The sequence below is a fragment of the Gavialis gangeticus genome, unplaced genomic scaffold (genome assembly GCF_001723915.1).
Source record: "Gavialis gangeticus isolate Ggan-Ray unplaced genomic scaffold, GavGan_comp1, whole genome shotgun sequence".
Classification (NCBI taxonomy): Eukaryota; Metazoa; Chordata; order Crocodylia; family Gavialidae; genus Gavialis; species Gavialis gangeticus.
Genome location: NW_017729008.1, coordinates 10,202,284 through 10,223,917, shown reverse-complemented (window position 1 = coordinate 10,223,917; position 21,634 = coordinate 10,202,284). Strand labels below are relative to the sequence as shown.

Below are 21,634 nucleotides of genomic sequence, written 5' to 3'. Positions count from 1 at the left end.
CACTGATATGTTTCATGCCATCACTTAAGCCATTTAATTTGCTTCAGATATTTATTACATGCAGACTCCCAAATCTGCTTCTCCATTCTGATACACCACCCTGCGTCTAATCCCATGGGCCCATCTCTAGATTCAGGGCAAGACACTTAACTTGGGCATGGTGACTAGTATCTTTCCTCCCATACCTTCCTCATCTCTATTCTCTGTCTTCCTCTGATAGACTGCATGGGTCACTCAGGCCCATAACTTGAGGGGGAATCTTACTCTTCTCACTCCTTTAGAAAGCACATCTTGGAAGTTCAAAATTCCACTAGTTTATCTCCTCAGCAGCGTGGATTACTTCTGTTCTGTCCTTAACAGTAAGCAGCCTCACTTGTGTCCCTTCTACTGCCTAATTCTGCCCTTTGTCTCCTTTCTCTTCTTACTTTTCCCCAGTCCTCCTGACTGTCCTCTATCAGTGATCCCCATATTGTCTTTTTTCTACAACTAAAAGGAATCACACCTCTCAATACTCTTAGTATACCACATCATGAGATTTTGCTGGAAACAAAGAATTAACTTTAATAGCAAGGTTAAAACACACGAGTTCATTACACAATTCTACCAAACCATCAGTAGATGGATCTGTTATAAACTTTCTAAATTGGAACCATATCATCCCAAATATTTTTTATCCCTTTCTGGGGCATATTTGTCAAACTTAATGGGCGTAGTGAATTCCTGTCTCCAAACTGCTGTTTATACTGTAACAAATACAGCAATCAATCCCTGTAGTTCCAGTGTCATCAAAAACGCTAAATTTAGACCTGACTATAGCTGTTCCCTATGCTTAGTACATAAACTTCTTAATTTAAAATCCCTGCCAGGACACTTTGGACTTTCCAGGTGTAGCAATAAGGTTGAGCAATTCTATCTGCTGTCTTTAGATAACCAATGATTAATGGGTCACAAATTGCAGAACAAGGTATAAAACCAATTGGAAAGCCCCTAACTACTGATTCATGCATATTTCCTAATTTTCTAGATGGGGAATTCTCAACCCAGATGCTGTGAGATGCACCACACTGTTAGCACTGTTAGCGTGGCAAAAATTCACAAGCATTTTATATTTAAATAAACTGTATTATGACTGTGGTGACAGTTTGTGCCAGTAAACATATTGCCAGTTGTGCTAATGCAAGACTAGAGGCAACATTGTTAATGAAAGCTAGGTCCCTCCAATGTCTTTTATTTGAGTTTATCTTTGAAGATGCAACCAAAGCAGAGACAAACACCTAAATATAATTCAGAAGATAAATACAGAAATTTTAGATAGGCATCCATAGTGTCAAAAACTCTGTCTTGTAGTTTTTGAGTTCTTCGTCACAGAAAAATTGCTCTATTTTTCAAAATAATAGATCAAATAAGGTTAAAAAATCAGTGAAATCCATTATTTGAAAAGGGGTCTGCTAAATTCAGAAGGCTTATGGAAGGATGACTTGAGTCTAAAAAAAAAAAAAAGTTAAAAACCACTGCTCTAGACTAATTAAAACCATTAATGAAAATGTTCATAGTTAGTTTTCAAGGATTTGTGAATGTAAGAAAATGGTTTTGTTTTCCACCTGTTGCCCATCTGCAGGCAAAAATATTGTGCAAAAGTAAATCTCTTGTTTTTAACGCAGAACCTGTTTGGCAAAATGGCAGACATACTGGAAAAAATCAAGAAGTAAGTTTATATGCTTTGTTTAAAGGAAAAAAAATAGTCAGCAAACTGAAAGTAAAATGTTTTAACAACCATTTTTGTTTTGTTTTCATAGCTTGTTCATGTGGGTCCAGCCAGAAATCACTCAGAAGCTGTATATTGTTTTATGGGCAGCTTTTATTGCATCCTGCTTCCTACCTTACAGGATCATTGGGCTTGCAATGGGTAAATAAATAAATAAATAAATAAATAAATAAATGTGTGTCTAGAGACAACCACAAGTTATGCTTGGGATTCTAAAATTGTAAGTCTTTTTTTTTAAAGATCATGCTGTTTCACAGATAACACCCTAGTCAACCTTCTTAACAGTTCAATAGCTAGTCATCTGGGTGGGCTGCAGAGGTGAAAATGCTCTGAGCAGAGGGCTAAGAGGAGGCTGATGTTTGGAGGCAGCATACGGTATACCAGTCTGTGTAGAGGACTGGAGGATCTTTTGAACTGAAGAATGTGGACAAAAAATCCTCCTTGTGTGTGAATTAAACATTCCCATTGTGTTTCTGAAATTATCACATAAGTCCCATTTTAACTGCAGCATTGATTTTAAATTCCCATATTCAATTCAAAGTGTTGCTCATTTTTGTCCACATTCTTCAGTTCAAAAGTGGCTGAATTAACAAACTGGAACAGTTTAACAGGCTGTGTGTGGCTTTTAGAATGACATTTCACTTGCTTGTATGGCTGTTCTTAAAATCATTAGTTCCTGCTCGGAGATAAGATGTTTGAAGTACATTGAGTGGCCTAGGTTAATGGAAGGGTGCCTTTATAAAAGTAAGAGTACATAATCAACTGGAAAGTTTAACGTAAGGGATTATCATAGGGTAATGTAAAAGCATTATCTTTTGTGACAGAAGATGTTCAAATAGGTAAAAAAGTATTTATGTTTCTCCATGTTGTGCTAAAATCAGAAGTTCAATGTTTGATTTTTTTTTGTGCTTTAGCATAATAATACTAAACATGCGAAGAAACAAAAATATTTGTAGATATTTTGCTGCAAAAATGGGGGACACGTTTTTGCTTCTTCAGTAAAGTAAAATAACATAACCTAGAGAACTGTTCAGCAGTCTAATGTACCCTAACAATTTAACAAAAGGATACTGCTGAACTAGGTCAGTCTATATTCAGTGTAATTTCTGATTTCTGTCCTGATCCATTAATCTGGACTATTAAAAGGTTATGGATCAAACTGAACCCTGGCAGAAGTAGGGTGTTTATCCCTCAGTGAAGTCAATAGCAGGTCTTTCTGTTTACATCTGCTGAGTAACAGTGCCATTGCATATGATTCCCAAATTGTTTCACTCTGCTTGTTCCTGTTGCTACCTGTTTCTAGGAGTTGAGACAAAAGCCTGTGTGTAGATGTGAATATATTTCTACTCGGCATAGTATAAAATATATTTACAGAAATGTGTCGGTGTTTTTGATTGACTTCATGGAGATGCAACAAAAACTTTGGGTAAATTACTAATGCCAGTTAAAATGTGTTTGCTAAAAATGTGTTTTGTTCTTTGTTTAAACTGTTCAGGACTTTATGCTGGAATCAAGTTTTTCCTTATCGATTTTATTTTCAAACGGTGCCCAAGACTTCGAGCTAAGTATGATACTCCCTATATCATTTGGACGAATCTGCCTACAGATCCTCAACTAAAAGAAAGGTCGAATGCTACTGTGTCAAGACGGGTAAGTAAAGTCTCATACTTTCACGCATCAGACCAAGTTGGCTTGCTTGCTTTCATTCCATTTTCAGTGGCTAGAGCACATGGAGAAAAGGGTGGCAGTTAAATCCTAATTTAAGTGGCAGTCTGACATGTCTTTATTTAAAAAAAACAAACAACCCCTCCTAGATTCACATTATTCATAAAGTTGTTTTGCTGTATCTTATGAAAGAGACTTTCTGTTAGTGTGAAGTTTCCTTAAAAAATTCTGAAGTCTTACTTAAATATTTAACTACAAAACTGGCTATAAAGAGATTCTGGTGTCCATGTTGATTTCTGTAACAATTTTGCTCATGATTATAAGTGGAAACAATTTTTTGCTCCTTGAGTGCCAGGATTGGATTTTCAAACTGTCTGAAGTATAATTTCATTTTCATTAGAAGTGAAAAATTATCCAAACCATAATGCTTGAGTTTCCAACCCCCCTTAAGTTAGGAAAATTATTAGTAGAGGTTGGCAATACCTTTTATAGACCTGAATATCCACATCTTATAGATGGTTATAAGTGTGTTAGAAGAAGATGACCTATAAGCAATGATTATAAGTAACCTCTCAATCTGTTAGGACTCTAATATTTGTAGGCATGTGTAATATACAACTTGATTCTTCTTTTGTACATATAGTAAGAGCTAGATAGCAAATGGTATAATTGTATTTTTATATCCCCTATTATTGTATTATTATACAAATCAAGGCTGTCCAAATGGCACCCTACAGGCTGCAGGCACCCCATGAGACGTTAAATTGTGGCCCTAGGCTTCTACCTGGCCACAGCTCCCCCACATTGCTCTGGCAGCAGTCAGGGGCTCCAGGCTTCCCTTTCCTCTGGGTCCCCTTTTCCCAGAGGGTTGAGTGGTGCAGCATGGTACAGCCTTCAGTGTGAGGGGAGCTCTCAATCTGGTGTGCCTGAATGGCAAGATAGTGGGGGAATTTGAGGCTGGAAGGCTAGGATTGTGTCAAGGTGTGTGGTGTGGCAGAGGGAGGGCATACAGTACGGCAGTGGCAGGGTTGTGCAGAAAGGAAGTGTTTGTGTTCTCAGTATAGTTGGAGGGGAGTCACGCGGCCCCACTGGGCTGTGACTCCCCACTAATGCAGTCCGTGCTAGTGTGTCCTGAAGGGTGTGCGGCTGCCAGCTACTTTAAAATTGGCCAGCCCCGATCTGAGTATTTTAGCAATCAGTTATAAGACGGTACAGACCCTTTCAAAGATGACACATCTCTTTTAATGTTATCTTAAAGATAGCTTTAAAGTACAATATAAAGTGGGAATTATAGGTTTGAACCCCTTCAGATGAAGAAGGGCATTCCTGGGCAAGTGAAAACCGGGGCATATGAGATGACTACCACCACTGCCAGCCACACTTTAAGAGAGCCAGTTGATCCAGTTGAGTTTTAAAAATGCTCCGAAGTTCTGTGGAGAGGCAGTTTTAATAAATTTGTCTCAGGATCAAGTCTATAAAATTACTAAATGAAATCATTAGGGTACCCATCTGCTATGCACACACTGCCCTTTTAGGGGGAAGATGTACAAAGGAGTACAGACAGAGTTGTCCCTTTTGTGCATTAGCCATTCGTTTAAAGTGTGGCTGGCAGTGGTGGTAGTCTTCTTCTATACAATAGTTTTGTGGGGAAAACTAGTTTTGCTCAGGCGTGCCCTCATTTGTCTGAAGGAGCATCTCCTGCCTCCTAGGATTGGATCTTAACTGCTAGGTAGGGATGGGGCCATTTTCCATCTGTTGTACTGAATCTGGGCTACTGTACAGAAAGGAATTAAGGATTCATGGGGCTAGAGAGAGAATGCTCGAGAAGTTAGTCGATTCTGCACCCTGGTAAGGATATGATCCTTCTAGCAGGGGAGCACTATAAGTTATCTCACCAAGCGTATCTCCCTTGATCTGAAGAGGTGGAGCTTTTCTGATGCCCCATAGTAGCCAGTTTCAGTGGTGAATTGCCTATCAAAAAAAATGGTGGTGAAGACATCTGTACTAATGAGGTTTTCACTTTCAATTTCAGTCCTTTTTATTTTTTTTATCCTCATCCCCTGAAGGAATCCATGTACTGCAGTAACCCTCAGGGCAAGATGGGAAAGAGTCCATGTTTGCCTATCTGTTTCACAAGGTTGATTTGTACCTAATAAAAGGCAGTTAGAACTGTTTAGCTGGAATATGGGCAGAAGACAGGGCAGAATATCCCCTTTTATAAATTAACGTGTACAAAGAGGCATAAACTTTTGTAAGCAAGAGCTTACTTAATCTGATTACAAAAGCTTGTACCTAGTGGTGTCAGTGCCAAATGTCATTTGCTCTAAACTTCTGTTCAGTTAGGGCTAAATCCTTTGAGGTACTGAGAGCCTGAGCTTATCTTGAAATGCCTGCTAAGGCTAACTAGCTCTTCACAGAATAGGGCCTTAAATATAGGGGCTGGATACTTCACTCTCACGTATGGTATATGTGGGAGTGCATGTGTAGTATAAATGGGAATGGAGTACTTCCCTGACAAATGACAGTCCTTTTGGTTACTATCTAGGATGCTAGGAAATGAAGATACAAGGAAGCTCTCTAAAATAAGGTGTTGGCTGCTTTGCCAGAAAAAATGTTTTGTCACTTGATTAGGAGCTTGATCTAAAATTGAGTTTTGCTTTAGTCCATCCCATTGAAACACTTCACTCTGTAATCATCACCTTTCACTTAGAACCATTCTGCTTTTAATCAGAGTACTAACCTATGAAATTCAGATCATCTTCTGAAGTTAGGGGTAAATTAACCTAGAAAATAACCTGAAAGAGTTGAATTAATGTGCTCTAACCACTGACTGCTTTTTTTTTTAAGTTGCTTTCATTGTGTGTAGTTCCTTGATAGGCAAGTAGGATCTTGCAGCTTCACTCAGTTCATGTTTTATTCTGTATATAATAATGTTTAAATAGATTTCACTTTTTTTGTCACTGTCACATTTGTGTTTGTTTCTTTTCCTGCTAGCTGTCAGGGTATGAAAAGGTATGGATCATAGTGTGGAAAACTGTTTCAGCATTTGTGTTCATGAGAAGCTTATTCAGTTTTGTGTGTTTTTTGTTGTTTTTTCTCTTTTGTTTAATGTTTGTTTTTATTTATTTGGAGTGGTTTGGATTTTGTTTTATGTCCCTTTAGATAGGTCTTAAGTGTGGCTACTGGTTACTTATTAGCTAGGAAGTTCCCACTAGCAAAACAATTTAAATTGTGTGCAGTGGCATACCCATATCTAATCTGATAAATTTCTGGCTGTGCAAAAATGTTATAGGTGCCTCTAGTATAATGTTACCTTTAGAGGGATGAGAGAGTTTCTGTCTAAAGAGTGAAATGTGTTGAATCAACATCCTTAAAAATCTTCAGGTCAGTTAGTGCATTATGGCATAGCAAGATTTTGTAGTAAATATTGCACGGTGTCATTTTCTGGAGTTACCTAAAATGAGTTTGAATAGCATTCCTACTATACTTTTTTAATTCAGTTTTAAAGGAGGAATGTTAGACTATTAATACACTAATCTTTCAAAGAGTTAAACTTAAATATTGCTGTTCACATGAATTGCTTTTTCTTCTTACAGCTTCAAACAGCAGCATCAAGAAGCTATGTAGGTTCAAATGCCCCAACTGGAGTAAATAAAGATGAAGACAGTAGTCGTTTTCATACTACAAAAAGAGGCAATTTCCATGAAATCTTTAACCTATCAGAAAATGAACGTCCTTTAACAGGTACTAAACAGGAAGATGGGTTAAACTGATAAAATTAATTTGTTAATATAGTTACAAGTCTCTTAATCTGAGTGTTAGGTAGGTATACGCTTTTATTGTAATGCTAACTATTCTAAACTGGTGTGGGTAGTTTGAGAAATATGAGAGATACTTTTGTCCAGTGTCCATATGATTCTGTGAAAGAAACCGCTGATCCACAGGCTTTTACGGTACCATTGAATTTGATAGGGAGAAAAGATGCCTAATCAGTTTAGAGACAGTAGTTTGACCCTTGCTTGAAACTAATAGCTTGTTTGGAAAAATCTTGCCACTGATTTCTGAAAAGCAAAATCTAAGTCATGAGAACCCACGATAGTTGCTCACATACCATACACACCTTGTTTCAGGAAGGCAGAATGAGGAGTGAGGTTTTTTTCCAGTCATCTTTGCCATAGCATTGGCTCAGCCCTAGCGTAAGCTTCCTGCTGTATGGAGAAGGGGTAGAGTCCTCTCATCATCACCTCTCTCCCTTATGCTGTAGGCTCAACAGCTACTGCCAATTTGGTGGTGGCTGTGAGAGGGTTAATTTGTTAGCTGCAGCAGGAATGGGGTAATAATGCTGGTGACTGGACTCTTATCTTTGCTCTGTGTGTCTGAAGCATTTACAGCTGAGCACAGCCCCTTGCTGCCATTCCAGTATGGAAGTAAATTTTATTGCTTAAGATGTATCCAAACTTTGCATGGCTCTTTATTTAGAGGAAAAAGTTCATGCGGTATGTGAATAAATGTTTTATATTGCTTATTGTAGGAAAATCATCTATATGTGGGAGTGTACTTAATGCACCAAGCGTACCCAGTGGGGTCATTTGATCTTGAGAAAGAAAGATGAAAATCTTAAGACTGGCTTCCTTGAAACGCTGTGTTTTGTGTTTTTGGTAGCATGTGAAAATGGTTGGCGTTGCTGCCTGATTAACAGAGATCGGAAGATGCCTACAGACTACATTAGGAATGGAGTTCTTTATGTCACAGAAAAGTGAGTCACTGGTGCTTGGCAGTATATTGTTTGAGGCAAGGGCAAGAAGGAATCTTTTCTTTGTGTGTGGGGGTGTTTCCATTAGAAGTGTATTTGGTGGGGGTAGCAGGTCTGAAGTAGAGCCTCTAGAAAAAGTTTTAAGATACTCAGCTCTGACATTTTGCTATAAAGTGACTTTTCATAATGTTAAGAATTCAGGGAAACTAAGGAGGTGACAGCTGGAAACTGGAGCATGGTTGATTTAACAAATGTATTAGTTGTCTGGGAAATGGTTGTAGATGAACAAACAATAAGGTTAGCTATTCAGTATTTTGTATGTTAGCTGTAAGAAGAGATTAAGAGGGAAGCTTTTAGCAGAGAATGAGACACCTAAATTATGAAAAGATGTATTTTAATTAAGGATAATTTAACCAAGTATTTTAATTAAGATAAAAACTAATTGATCCACTATCTACTTTGTTTAAAAAAAGACTTTTTTGTCCGTTTGTGTTGCTATGTACTCTTGTCAGACAAAAAAATGTTTTCAAAGTTAGTAGTCTTTCAAAGTTAGTTAGTCTTTATTTCAGAAAAAGTTATTTGCTGTGTTATGGTTGAACACAGTGAATGACTGCTTGAGCTCTTTAAAGTTGAGGGTATGGACAGGCATTCATTTATAATGTGATGGTGTGTCTGCACTTTATGACACTACAAAATATAGTGCTGTGTGGCTGTACAGAGGTGCCAGTACCCTGCTGGAGGGCTACACAGTTGCCTGCAAAGGCAGAACTGCTCTCCTTGTTCCTGCTTTCCTGGTGGTGGTAGTGCTACTGCCAGAACCCCAGATCATGCACGCACACACACATACTCACCCCTTCTGCTTAGCAGCCAGCTTGACCACACAGCTCTTTCTGGGGCTTTTGAAGTGGTGGCCAAAATTGCTTTAAGAGTTTGCTGCTGGGTGAGCTATCAGAGAGGCAGCTGTTCTTCCACCCTCCCTCCCTTGAAATTGGAGAGGAAGAACAGGGACCTGTGGGATGCTGGAGGTTCTAGAAACCCCTGTAACACTATGTGTAACTGTACAGAGGTTCTGCTTAGGACAACCAAACCAAGAAGTTCCTCCTGGAAAGAAGTATTGTTTTATAGCACTTTTGCCATCATTGTAGCTTAAATGGCTGTAGACGCACTTATTGAAGTGCTGCAAGGGTGCATTTAGTGCTACAAATGTAGCTCTTTTCCATGGCCTGTGATCCCTTCAGTGTGTTACAGTCTAGTGGAACTAAACACTCTCTATACTGTGCCACATAGTGATGGAGAGCATTTTGTAACATCTAGAGTTTCAAGCCTTATTTTGGTCATTTTTAAGTATGACTGCATCCAAATAATGTGACTACAGTGTGATTTGCTTTCATTAGCATTCATTTAAAGGAGGTTATTTATAAAACTAGCTTGTTTCTGAAGTAAGTGAAAGAGAAATGCACCATTCTGAAACAAAAAGATGTGCATCTTTTCTGCCATCTCATGAGACTTTGATTGCAAAGATATGAGTTTGAAATGTTAGTGGTGCATGGTTTTATTTCTCTCAAAGTTAGCAGAGGGAGTTCATGACAGCTTTTCTTATTTTTAAAATTATAATTTGACACTTTTTCACACAGTTCTTTTGAAAAACTGATTTTACTCTGAAAGATTTCAGAACTCCAGAATATATGCAGGGTTTTAAGAGCTTTTGTTTTCAGATTACAGCATTAAATAAACCTTTTTTTCCTCCTTGTTTTTAGTTATTTATGCTTTGAAAGCTCCAAATCTGGCTCCTCTAAAAGAAATAAAGTAATTAAACTAACAGATATAACAGATATTCAGAAGGTAAGCCTGTATTGGTTGTAAAGGGGTTGTTTTCTGTTCTATTGCTGCATTTTACTTTTGTTTCAAATGTGTATATTAAGAATTAAGTAGTGGGAATTTAAAATATTATAGAGATGTAATTCTTAGTGCAAAACTACATATCAGGGCATTAGAATTTGTTTAACTTGGTATTGGGATTGAAATATACAAAACAACTCAATTTTTGCCTTTAACAAGTTTTCCACATGCTTCCAAACTTTCAGGTTCAGCTCAGATGTACCTAACGGGGTTCTTTTCTGTCAACTGTGTGCCCTTTGGAAAAATGGCTTATAAAATAAAACCATTTCAGATGGTAACTGAAGTTTTCTAGCTCACCTGCTTCATTTCTGTCTCATCAGTCTTTCAGCAATCCTTGGTGTTCCTCCTCCATCTCAGATTGTCTCCTTGTTATACCTATCACTGTTAACACCTGCATTCTTTCTCATCTCAGATGTTCAACCTCTGTCTGACTAGTTTTTTGCCCATGCTCAGTCTTATTCTGGCATATTTCCTTTGTAATCAAAAATTTCAAATTTGCCCATGCTTCCAAAATCCTTATTCATGCTGAGCATCTCTTTTGTGGATTACTGTATGCAATTTATCTTGCCCACTCTAGTTCATACAGAATACAGTTCTTCACTTCTGCCAACCTTCATCTCTCTGTGTCCCTGCCCCCCCCCCCTTTTTTTATAAATTTTCATCCAACCTCTTGCACTCACTTCTGTCTCCAGTGTTACTGTCTGTGGATATGTCTACTGCTCTTTTCTCTCCATAACAATATTTCCTCTCCCTTTTTTAAGTAGTAATCTCTCTGCTTACTCCCCTTCCTGAACTATATACTACTGTCTTAGGCCCTGTATTGAACATGAAAAAGCGTCCTTGGAGAAAAAAAAAGTGTGTGTACACCCAGCACTTTAATTGGATTCAGCCATCTTACCATGAAACACCACTTGGAGTAGATCTAGGTATATGCTAGCTAGTCCTGCTAACTGTTTTGCTGCCAGAAAATTGTATTTGTATCAATATGAGGTCCTAGTGAAGAGGTGGCACTGCCAAGTTTAGGGGAGAAACTACCCGTGCCTTATATTTCTGCTAAGAACTTGCATCAGTTTTGCTGTCTAAATGTTAAACGTGGAATATGGAGCATTTTTGTGTCAAGTCATCAACACAAGAGCAGATTTGCCATCCCTGAGCCGTTGGGAATTTGTGCGTAGAATTTAATTTGTGGCCTCAGTCCAGCTCCTAGTTTAGTTGCCTGAGCAAAAAATAGCATAATCGGTACCCTTTTTTGGCAGTTGCACCAAAGCAAACAAAGACTGCATTGTGTGGGGCTTTGCTTTGTGCCTTTCTGCTGTCTTCCATTCCCCAGCTAATCAAGTTTGCACAGTGGGCATTTATTACCCTCTTTCCCTGCCCCCAAACCCAAAAATTATTCCCTTTTAGGAGTCTGGCTTCTTACACAGTTCACACAATCACAAATCTTTTGCCAGCTTTCATGGTGGCTCAGCACCTTTGTTGCTTTCCTGTTTAGTGGGCTGCCTTCCATTCCTGTTCCTGGCATATCTTTCCCAGGCTCTCTACCTAGCAACCCTGGAAGGATGCTCAGGGTAAGCACCTTGCTGGCCTTTCCTAATTCTTCCTGGTTTCAAATGGAAAGAGCCCTTGAATTGACCCATAGGCTGCCTCCAATTTCATAGTTGTTCTGGTTCTTAGTGACATGCTTTTCCTGAAGTTGGCATCAGCAAGACTGAATCCCAAAATTATTAAAGGGCCAGCTTGGGAGAAGCATGGAAACTGAATTTCTCTTCTGTTCTCTAGAAGTGGTCCCTTGGGCACAGGCTTACACCACCTGCCTTCATGGAAACAAAAGTCTGTGGTATTGATGCATGGTGGTCCTTTGCTTTCCAACCCATCAAGTGCTTGGCAGTATCAGCATTGTTGGAGAAGTGGGCTTGAGAATTTTGTTCTTAGCACACAGATGCTGACTAAGGAATAATGATGAAGGTCTCCAGAGAGGGTTGTGTTCTGCTTTCCTTGTTAGGAATGATCATTTAATCTGATGTGGGGTCTCTTCAAGAGGTGAAAAATAAAAGATAGGAAAGGGAAGGATTCCACCAGGCATGTGACACAATAATTTTTCAGTTTTGAATATTGTCACTGGTGCTTTGTTTTGCTTGGCCTTAGTTTTCTCCATGTGTTTTGCTCTTTCTAGTATGCTAGTGACAGAGATGTATGGTACTTTGTTTACATTACTAATATACTTAATTTATATTTTGAGGGTTCTTTTGAGTCTAATAGAGAGCTCCAATTTCCCTGAATTGTCACATAACTGTTTCACCTTCACCTATGAACTTTTAACGTGCTTATGTCCAGTGGAGGTCTGCCATTATCTTATGTTCAATGAAACTATGTTGAAATGTGAAGGAAAGCCTATTTCACTGAGATAATGCTTCAGTTCCATTATGTCTAATTGACCCATTTCATCTGTAAAATCTTTACAATGACTTATTTTCCTGACTGTCACTCTAAGTAGTGGGAATAGATTGTTTTTAACATGTTTGGGAGGATCCCCAGTATATGGGGTTGTGTTACATGCTCTACTCTTTTTTTGTAATTGGTCAATACATAAAGTATCTTTGTCTTGTTTTGTAGTACAAAGTGCTCTCTGTTCTCCCAGGATCAGGGATGGGTATTGCAGTATCAACACCATCAACACAAAAAGTAAGTCACCCGCTGTATCTGTATAGCTGCATTCCACCCTTGCATACTTGGGTTTCCCACCCTGCCTAAAGGCTACAAAACTGTCTTCTGCTTGCTAATATTCATAATGTGGAATGAAAAGTTTATATCTTTGTTCTAGTCCTGAGACCTGAATGTGTTTGTATTTATGTAGCCCATATAAGTGAGTTTGAATAATTCTGCTGTAGGAAACTGAATGGATTTTCTTCATTCCTTACCTGAGGCTTCCACTGCTCTGTCTGATGAATCTGACTATATTCCAACATCCTTTTTCATAGAGAGTAGCAGGTCTCTGTTTGTAGTGGTATCACCAATATACATGAAAGAGAAGGTTGCATCCTTTTCTTAGCTATAGGTTTAGGGAAGTGTCCACTTAAATTAATACTATAACCAAGAGAGAGGTTACTATGATTGGCATTCTTGGTGATTTCCAGGCCGCTGCTCAGCAAGTTTGAAAGCCCCACAGTGCAGCCCTACGCTGACCTGCAGTGCTCAGATTTACAGGTGCTGGGCTGGATGAAGGGGGTGCATCAGCTCCCCCAGCCCAGGAAGTTTAAAGTCCTGCACTGGGTAGCACTGTGGGGCTTTAAATTTGCCCATGCATGTGGAGTCTGGGATAAAGGCTGCTTGGGTCCTGGCAAGTTGAAAAGGCACAGAGGGAAATGTGGCATCAGGGACATCCAAGCATGCAGGGAGCTGAGTTCCCAGTGCTGTTTTGGCATCTGACAAATTTTTATTCCAGATGCCCAAAGTATAATGTCTGGCACAGTAGGACATGTGATTTTTGGCATCTAAAATAAAATTAGTCAGATCCCAGCCACACAACTAACTTAACATTTATGAGGAGCCTGAGAGAGATGCATAGCATTAATAGACCTGTTAGGCTGTTAATACTTATTGAGTTAAAAAAAATCTCAGGGCTATGCCAAAATATATCCACCTTGCATTCTGAGAGAGCCTCTGCATCAAGCAGTTAGAAACTGAAATATGATAACTGATATAGATCACTGTTACTGATGTTCTGTATAAGAGTGTGTGCATTGTGGGAAAAGGTGAAGGTAGAAATAAGATTTAAGGTGAGGTTTTTACAAGACTTAAAAAATTGCAGACTTCTCAGTGTTAAGGGAAAGTCCTTCCTAACTGTCAGTGAAATCCTGTTCCTTCTGACATGGATCAAAAATCACCCAGGAAGACGTGCCTTTAAAAAGGGAGGGAGGAAGGTGTTCCCTTGTAAAGATGTGTGTTACGGACATGGATAATTTTAAAATTATCCATTTAACCACCTCGAATTATATTGGTTAAATGGTTAACCGATAACACAGCAGTGCAGACGCAGCTGCTGGGAGCTGCTTCTAGGGCCCTTGGGGGAGTAGGGGGGAAGAGGAAGCTGTGGCAAGCCCATCCAGACAAAACAGCCCATGTGACGCCCCTGGCTGGGAGGGAACAGCTAACTGTTTAATTGACAAGTCATTAGGCTACCTGCTATTTTTCCTCTGTAACCTTGTAGGCTATGGATACTAGTCCTCCCTCACCCTTCCCGCTCCCCTGCTCCTTGCTCCTCCCTCCCTCCTGCCTCTCCGGCCACCTTCTGGTTCTTGCTGGCGCACTGCGTGGCTTCTCTTCCCCCGTCCCTGCTAGACCGCCCCCCGCCACGTGCTAAACAATAACTGATGAGCTAACTGGTTATCACTGGGCTTATCGGTTAACCAGTTAATAGTTTAACCTTTCAGAGCGAGTGTGTGAGGTCAGTGTGAAAGAAACTGGAAAGTTCTCTAAAGTGTTTAATTTTTTTTTCTCCTTTAGCCTTTAGTTTTTGGTGCCATGGTACACAGAGATGAAGCTTTTGAGACCATTTCCAGCCAGCATGCAAAAATAACTTCTGCATCATCGAACAGTGAAAGCTAGTATCTTATCTTTAGAAGATCTAGAGGAAACTTTTCTTTTTTCTTTTACAATTTGGTAGTGAAAATATTGAACATCCTCATCTATTTTGCAATAATTTTCCTTGTCATGTGGTTTATATTCTGTATGTTACATCAATCAAGTGTATTTTATATATGCCTTCACATTTGATTTTAAGGTTTTTGTATTAAAAACAAGTGAAAGTGCTATCATCACTATTAGCCTTGCACATTAAGCACTTTTAATGTTTATTTACTGACATTTAAAATCTCAGAAGATACTTAGAGAACTGACTAGATAATACACTGGAATAGCTTCATCCCTGAGGTAGCGCCACTTTTATAATTAGTGATAAATTTGGCCCATTATCTCAGTTTTATTTTCCTGAGAGCTGAAACATGACTCTGGTGGCCTTTAGTATGGTCCTTTTGAGGACAACAAGCTCTGAATTAGGTACCTTATAAAACATATCAAGGAAATATTACCTAGTTTGTGTGCGTGTCTGTATATATCAACTAAACTTAAGGCATTTTTCTTGCAGATTCTGTATCGCAAAAAGGTAGGGTTTCTTTTTTTTAACAGTCTGACTTCCTCTAGTTTTTCCTGAGTAGTTTCAGATTCCTTGTACAGAGAGTTCAGTGTTACAAAGCTGAGGGCAATGTTTGTAACCATATCTTCCTTTCCTGATTAACCAAAGTATAAGGAAGGAAGGAAGAAAGCTACTTTTTATAAAAGAGGGCATCAAAACTTTGTTCCTAAAATGTTAGGCAGCATTTTTGTATTTCTATTGTTACTTGTTATGGAAGGGCTCAACAATTGTACACATAACGTGTATGAGGTGTTTGTATGTTCATGTAAAAAAGACTTGTCCGCTTCTCTCAAGATGGGAGGGAAGGTGGAAATAATTATACCCAAACAAAACATGAGACCAATCTCAGTCTTTTTTTCCCCGCTACTTTTTTGAGAGTTCCTTCTAATGGAAATACCAGTTTAATGTAACATGTTTCCACTAGAAAACATACTTGTGGGGTTTTTTAGATATTGCTATACTTTCCCTTTTTTATTCCCCTTTTTTGTGCAATAGAACCTGACTTTTCCCATTGGAGCAGAGGTGAATCCTGGTGAACTCTTCTCATATGCTCCTTTCAGAGGGGCAAAGCCCATGCTGACATTTATCTTTAAGTTTTGAAAGCTTGCAAGTTTCTTATAAGAAGGCCCATCTGAGAGTGTTCAGGATTTCATTTTCATTCTCTTAACAGCACAGCAAAATATATACTAACCCTTCAGTGGTAGGGAGGGGAGAGACAGCATACCATATCCATTGAGTTGATTAGTACTGATACTTTCATTGCACAAACTTTCCCATAAAACCAGTTAAGATCTTAATTCTTTTGGTGTCTCAGTGGTGGTGTGAGATATATATTACACCATCTTATAGTTCATAGTTCTGTGTAATCTGTCCTTTTGGTTTTTGTTTTTTAATTCATTTATTTGACCAGTATTTGGGGACAGGGTAGTTGGTAAACTAATTTCAGCCTTACATTCAGTTAAGTATATTAGCAATATGAGGTACCATGGAAGGTGGCACTCTGGAAAGTGTGGAAACCTATTTGAAAGTGACAGTGACGATGATTAATCATGTAAAAATTTAATGTTGATGGTTTTTCTTTTTGTTACTACATTTTCCTGTGTAGTGGCATTCAACTGAATCTTAAGAGTCCAAAGCTGCCTATGCTGAATCTTGGAGCTCTAGATGGTGTAGTGCACACATAAATATTTAGCAGTGTCTATTTGCAAATAAGTTTAAAACTAAATTTCCATGCACTAAGGTCTCTGTTCAGGAGAGTTATTAGAGCACAGGCTTGTATGTTGCCCTGTACAAGGTTGGGTGCCAGCTTATGCTCAAATTTAAACTTTCAGGCCCTGGGTCAAAGGCAAATGTAAATTCAGTTGATAGGAGACACAATTTTCTACCAGTTATTATAAATGCTTATTAATCAGATATCATTTTAAGCTCTCTATTTGCAGCTTGCAGGTTTATGTTCACATCAAACTCTAATTTTGCAATTTTTTTTTTCAAGGAAGTGCAGTTCTGATTTTTACAAGACATTAAAGTTTCATTTATGCAGTATTGGGGTATTAAGGTTATTCTTCCTGAAGGCTCCTTCAAGAATTAAAGTGAGGAAACAAATAATAAGCAGTGAATAAATAAGCATTAAAATAGCTTAATGTTATATACAATTAAATCAGTTCCATGGCTCATTTGGTTTGTCTGTAAATCCCTTGGGTTTTTGTGAGGTGTTTGTTGTTTTTTTCCTCTTTGAAGAAACAGAAGATTATATTTTTTACAGAGAGCAAGCTGTTTTTTCTTATTTTTGTATCATTTTCAAATGTAATTTCTACCTTCACTCAGATCATAAGACACTGGTTTTAGTGAGAGAACAGGTAACTGCACTTATTACATCCTCCCCCCTTTGGTTGACTATAGTACTAAATATAATCAGATTCTGATTCTTGAAGGACCTAAAATTATTGTGCTGATGGTGCTGGGACTGTTAGTCATACTCATGCTTTAAAGAAGGGGAAAAAAATCATTTACCCTCATTCCAGATTAAAAAGGTTCATACACATGATGTACTCTGGCTTGTCCAACAAAAACAAACTGACTGGAAATACTGATTTGTTATTCAGAATTAATCTGCACTTTAACAATATGAACTTTTTGAAAAAAATTGTTAAAGCAGTATACTTATTGCAAACTACAATGCAACATTTCTTATATCAGGATTAAACAAAATGAACTGGATTTTTTTTAGAGAAGATGTGTAATGTAATTGACAAACATCCGTGTATATATTTTACAAAGTTCACTTTACATTAGGTAGTAAGTATTACTGCAAAATAACTACTCCCATGTGTAATGTAATTACAAAGCTAGAAAATAACTTCAGTGTGCTTACTGGTGAGTACTGCTATGCTTTTGTTTCTCCTAGGCCCTGAAATATTGTGGGGGCAATGGGTAATCATATAGTTTACTTGTGTAATTACACTGAAGTTAATAACCTTAAATTTAAATCTTCCAACATAGAGGTTGCAGTATAACCTGCTTAATTTTGATTACAGGTTGAATAGTGCCACTTAATGTAAAGTGCTACTTTTAATAGACAAAAAGTGGTGTTTTTGCCATACTGTTGGTTGCTGTTTACCCTTGTAATTCTGTTGTTCTGTATGGTTCATTGCTGGATCATTCACATTTAATTGGGTTTAACTTCTTTCCTAGGAGTGCAGGGGTTAGTTTGAGTTCCTTTTAAGCAAAAAGGGAGATGAAAACTAGCTATATCTGTTATTCATTGGTGACCATTCAAATGCCTGAAGAAAAATACAAATACAAAATCATGTCTTTCTGTACATTGTCACTCAAGACTGAATATAAATTTGCTACTTGTAAGTGGCAACATCACACAAAAAGCCAGCACCAAAACCTGACTGCTGTTCGTGCAGACCAAGAGGGAAGATATGTTACCCAAGAGTGAGGAAATGAAAGTATGTACATAGTTTTTTTCCCTTTCCTTTTTCTTTTGGCAACTTAAAATCCTGGTAATTCTGTTGAATTCTGTACATTTGGGCAGACATTTAATTTGTATTACTAATCATTGAAGTAGAATGGATGTTAAAATTTTTATGTCTGAAGTTTGAGTCTATATTTTGAAGTTGTAAATAATTCATTATCAGTGTAACTTTTGTCTGACAAAAGGCTTATACTATATGAAGAATTGAAATAATGAAATAATTTGCCCTGTACATTTTTTAAGAAAATCTTGTTTGTTTAAAGAAGTCTCTTGTATAAATTATAATTTTTATTTAAATAAACATAAAAATGCTTTGTGCTAACAAGTATAGTGTTTTACCACTTCTCCTATCTGCAGTAGTAAGACTATAGCTTCATTTTCATCAATGATGGCACCATGGCCATCAGCAGCAGTCGGTTGTAGGGGGTCAGGCATCCCTTAGTTCATGCAAACAGTTCCTCGTGCACCTTTTGGAGCATGTATGTTTGGGGCACAGCGGTGGCATGGGGCAGTGCAGCCATCAGCCATTGTTCAATTAAACAAAAACTACTGCCCAGAAGAAATATTTCAAGTGCAATTAAAATGTTTTGGGAATAAGTGGGGGGTGAGGTGGGAGGGTTAAATCTTTCATTCTTTCCTCCCCTAGACATGGTTCATTGCTACTCATGAAGAACAACAGTTGACTTTGCAAGCTTGATGCCAACTTCATCAGATAACTCTTCAATCAAATATTTATGAATATAAGATTTTCAGCTACTGGGTAGTTTCACAAAATATTTTATTTGACTTGTCCCTATCTGGAATAGTCTAGAAGTCCTATTATTTACTTGTGAAATGTGAGTGGTCACTTAAGTTTCTGGGTGTTTCTGGTCAGAGAAGAGGACATTTTAAACCTAACAGTTAATGATGCGAAGGGAACATTCCCTATCCTTGTTTTCTCATGAATAAAGGTCACTTACACCATGACCAGCCATTTTTTGAACACTCACATTAAATAAAACCTCAGAATGGAACTAAGGAAAAGAAAGCAATCACTCAATATGAACTTAACCATTGAGTTTTGCTAGTCCAAATACTGAGAAACTGAATGAGATAGCATAGACTTGAGAAGAATTTCAGACAATGTCCCAAACACTACTAAATTATACTAGCTAACATCAGCCCTGCATGCCATAGAGGTTCTCTGGGAACATGTGAATTATTGTGCCATAGGACACATTGTTTTTCTTGTCACGTATTATCTTTAAACAACTGCATAATTTTTTATGATGTTTAATAGTTGGTATACTTTACTTACATTTGGCCAGCTCTAGTTAGGATAATGAGTCATAAGTTTCACCTCTTCCATTACCTTCTGAATTTAAAACCCAAAATTCATAGAGTACAATTGTCAAAATTTGTTCACATAAAAGCATTTGGGCATTCACATCTTTAATTCTTTCCATAAGAATTCAGCCAGGCAAGGGTAAATCACTTTCTGTGGGTGCATCTACATGTGCATTTGCTGTGGCACCAGTTTACTCACAAGTAACCGGTGCTGGGCAAGCATCTAAACATGCAGGGAAGTGGGAGCAGATTTGCTGCCAATCTGCTCCTGCTTCCCAGGTCCCTGCAGTGGGGCCTTGCCTGCCACTTTTGGGGAGTGCCAGGCTCTGGTTGCACCTGCCAGCAGCCAGGAATGCTCTTCAAAAACCAGCCCTGCTCTCTGCTTTCTGATCAGCCACTTCCTTGACAGCAACAACTAGCACCCAGGATTCCTGCTGGCCGCCACATTGGCTCTGTTAGCCTGCTGCACTAACTGCCACCTGGCCTACAGCCATCTCGCCCCTCCTGGCTCCCCCACATGCAGCAACCTCTTGCCTGCCCACCGTGGCCTGTCCCAGGGCTGCTTCTGCACATCTGCCACCTCCATCCTGTCCACCTGGCCAGACCTTGGTAGGGATGTTGATGACAGGCTCCAGGATGCCACTGCTGGGGCTGCTGTTACTATGGGCCTCCAGCCCAATCACCTTTGAGCCCACTAGACCAGCCAGGATTGGTGGCTGCATGTCATCCAGACCATTTAGGATGATGAGCAGTGGCTAGAGGCCTTCTGCATTACCTGGGCCACCTTCTGGGATCTCCTGGAGCAGCTTCTTGTGCATCTGGAGCAACAGAACACCAACAAGTGGCCGTGCTTTCCTGCAGACACCCGGCTGGACCTCGTCCTGCTCAAGCTGGCCACACCCGCCAGCCTGCAATGTGTTGGCCACCTGTTTGGCATGGGCAAGGCCACCACTGGGGAGACTGTCCTGGAGGTGTGCAGTGCCCTCCAGGATATGCTGGGGGACACTGTGCTCCACATGCACAACCCCTTGGCAGGGATGGGATTCCCCCAGTGCATTGGGGCCCTTGACAGGACTGACAGTTCTGTCACCTGCCCACCCCATGGGGACTGTCCTTAGTACAGCTGGAGGAGTTTTCACTTCATGGAAGATTTCCCGCAAGGCTTGGGCACAGGAGGCGTGGTAGGTAAAGGACATCTGACAGTGCGGGCCAGGGCAACAGATGCAGGAGGTGCTGGCAGATCACCTCCCCTCCAGTACTCCCTGATCTAGCCCACCTGCACTGCTGCCCACAGACCGCCCCACATCTTCCCTACTCACCCCCATCACCAGGTTCACTGCAGACACATAACAAAAACAAGTTTTTATCCCCCTCACATTAAATAACTCTTCTCACCCATCCCTCCCCAACAAACAGAGCCTCCTTGCCCCACACACCACCAACCAAGCAATAAAACACCTTCTTCCCTGTGAAAACTTTGTTCAATGTCCTTTGTGTTCTGTCCAGGGATGGGGGGCTGTGGGCTGGAGGGGACTAGGGGGCAAAGCCCAGAGACAAGTGGCCAGCCCCCTGGCCTCTGGTCACTGCTCCACGGATGTGCACACTGCCTGCATGCCAGGGGTTGCCAATACCTGGGGTAGAGGCTCCAAAAAGAACAGCCCAGAGGATATATGGACATTTTTCTTTGGGTTCTTATTGTTCTGTTGGCACTTTCAGGCCCCTCCCAGTGGCAGTTTGGGACACTCCTTTTCACAGCTAGAGAAGCTCAGTGTCTAGAAACTACTTCCTCCCAGTCTCTAGAATGTGTCATGGGAGAGGCTGCTGTCATGTTATACAGTTTATAAGAATACATGACTATTAGAAAGAGATGAGAGCTATTGAAATTAAACAATAAAACCAGTGCAAATGGCTACAGACTGATTGTAACATTTTAGGTTAGAGATTAGACGTTTTTAAGTGTTGGTGGGTTAATGTTTTGGAATGATCTTCTGAGCAAAGAAGCAAGGGGAAAGAGTCTGAATTATAGTTTCATAGTGCTTAGGGTCGGAAGGGACC

The 21,634-nt window shown here is 39.4% G+C and overlaps 1 protein-coding gene across 1 annotated transcript in view; it reads left to right on the top strand.

Annotated features, from left to right (window-relative positions):
* GRAMD4 (GRAM domain containing 4) overlaps positions 1–18,578 on the top strand; it is an 85,190-nt gene extending 66,612 nt beyond the window's left edge. The window contains exons 11-18 of the mRNA XM_019509365.1: positions 1,662–1,705; positions 1,797–1,906; positions 3,261–3,415; positions 7,027–7,174; positions 8,093–8,186; positions 9,941–10,025; positions 12,696–12,764; positions 14,586–18,578. Coding sequence (XP_019364910.1) covers positions 1,662–1,705; positions 1,797–1,906; positions 3,261–3,415; positions 7,027–7,174; positions 8,093–8,186; positions 9,941–10,025; positions 12,696–12,764; positions 14,586–14,687 — 807 coding nt within the window. The 3' untranslated portion in view covers positions 14,688–18,578. The remainder of the gene's footprint in view (positions 1–1,661; positions 1,706–1,796; positions 1,907–3,260; positions 3,416–7,026; positions 7,175–8,092; positions 8,187–9,940; positions 10,026–12,695; positions 12,765–14,585) is intronic.
* Positions 18,579–21,634: the final 3,056 nt, after the last annotated feature.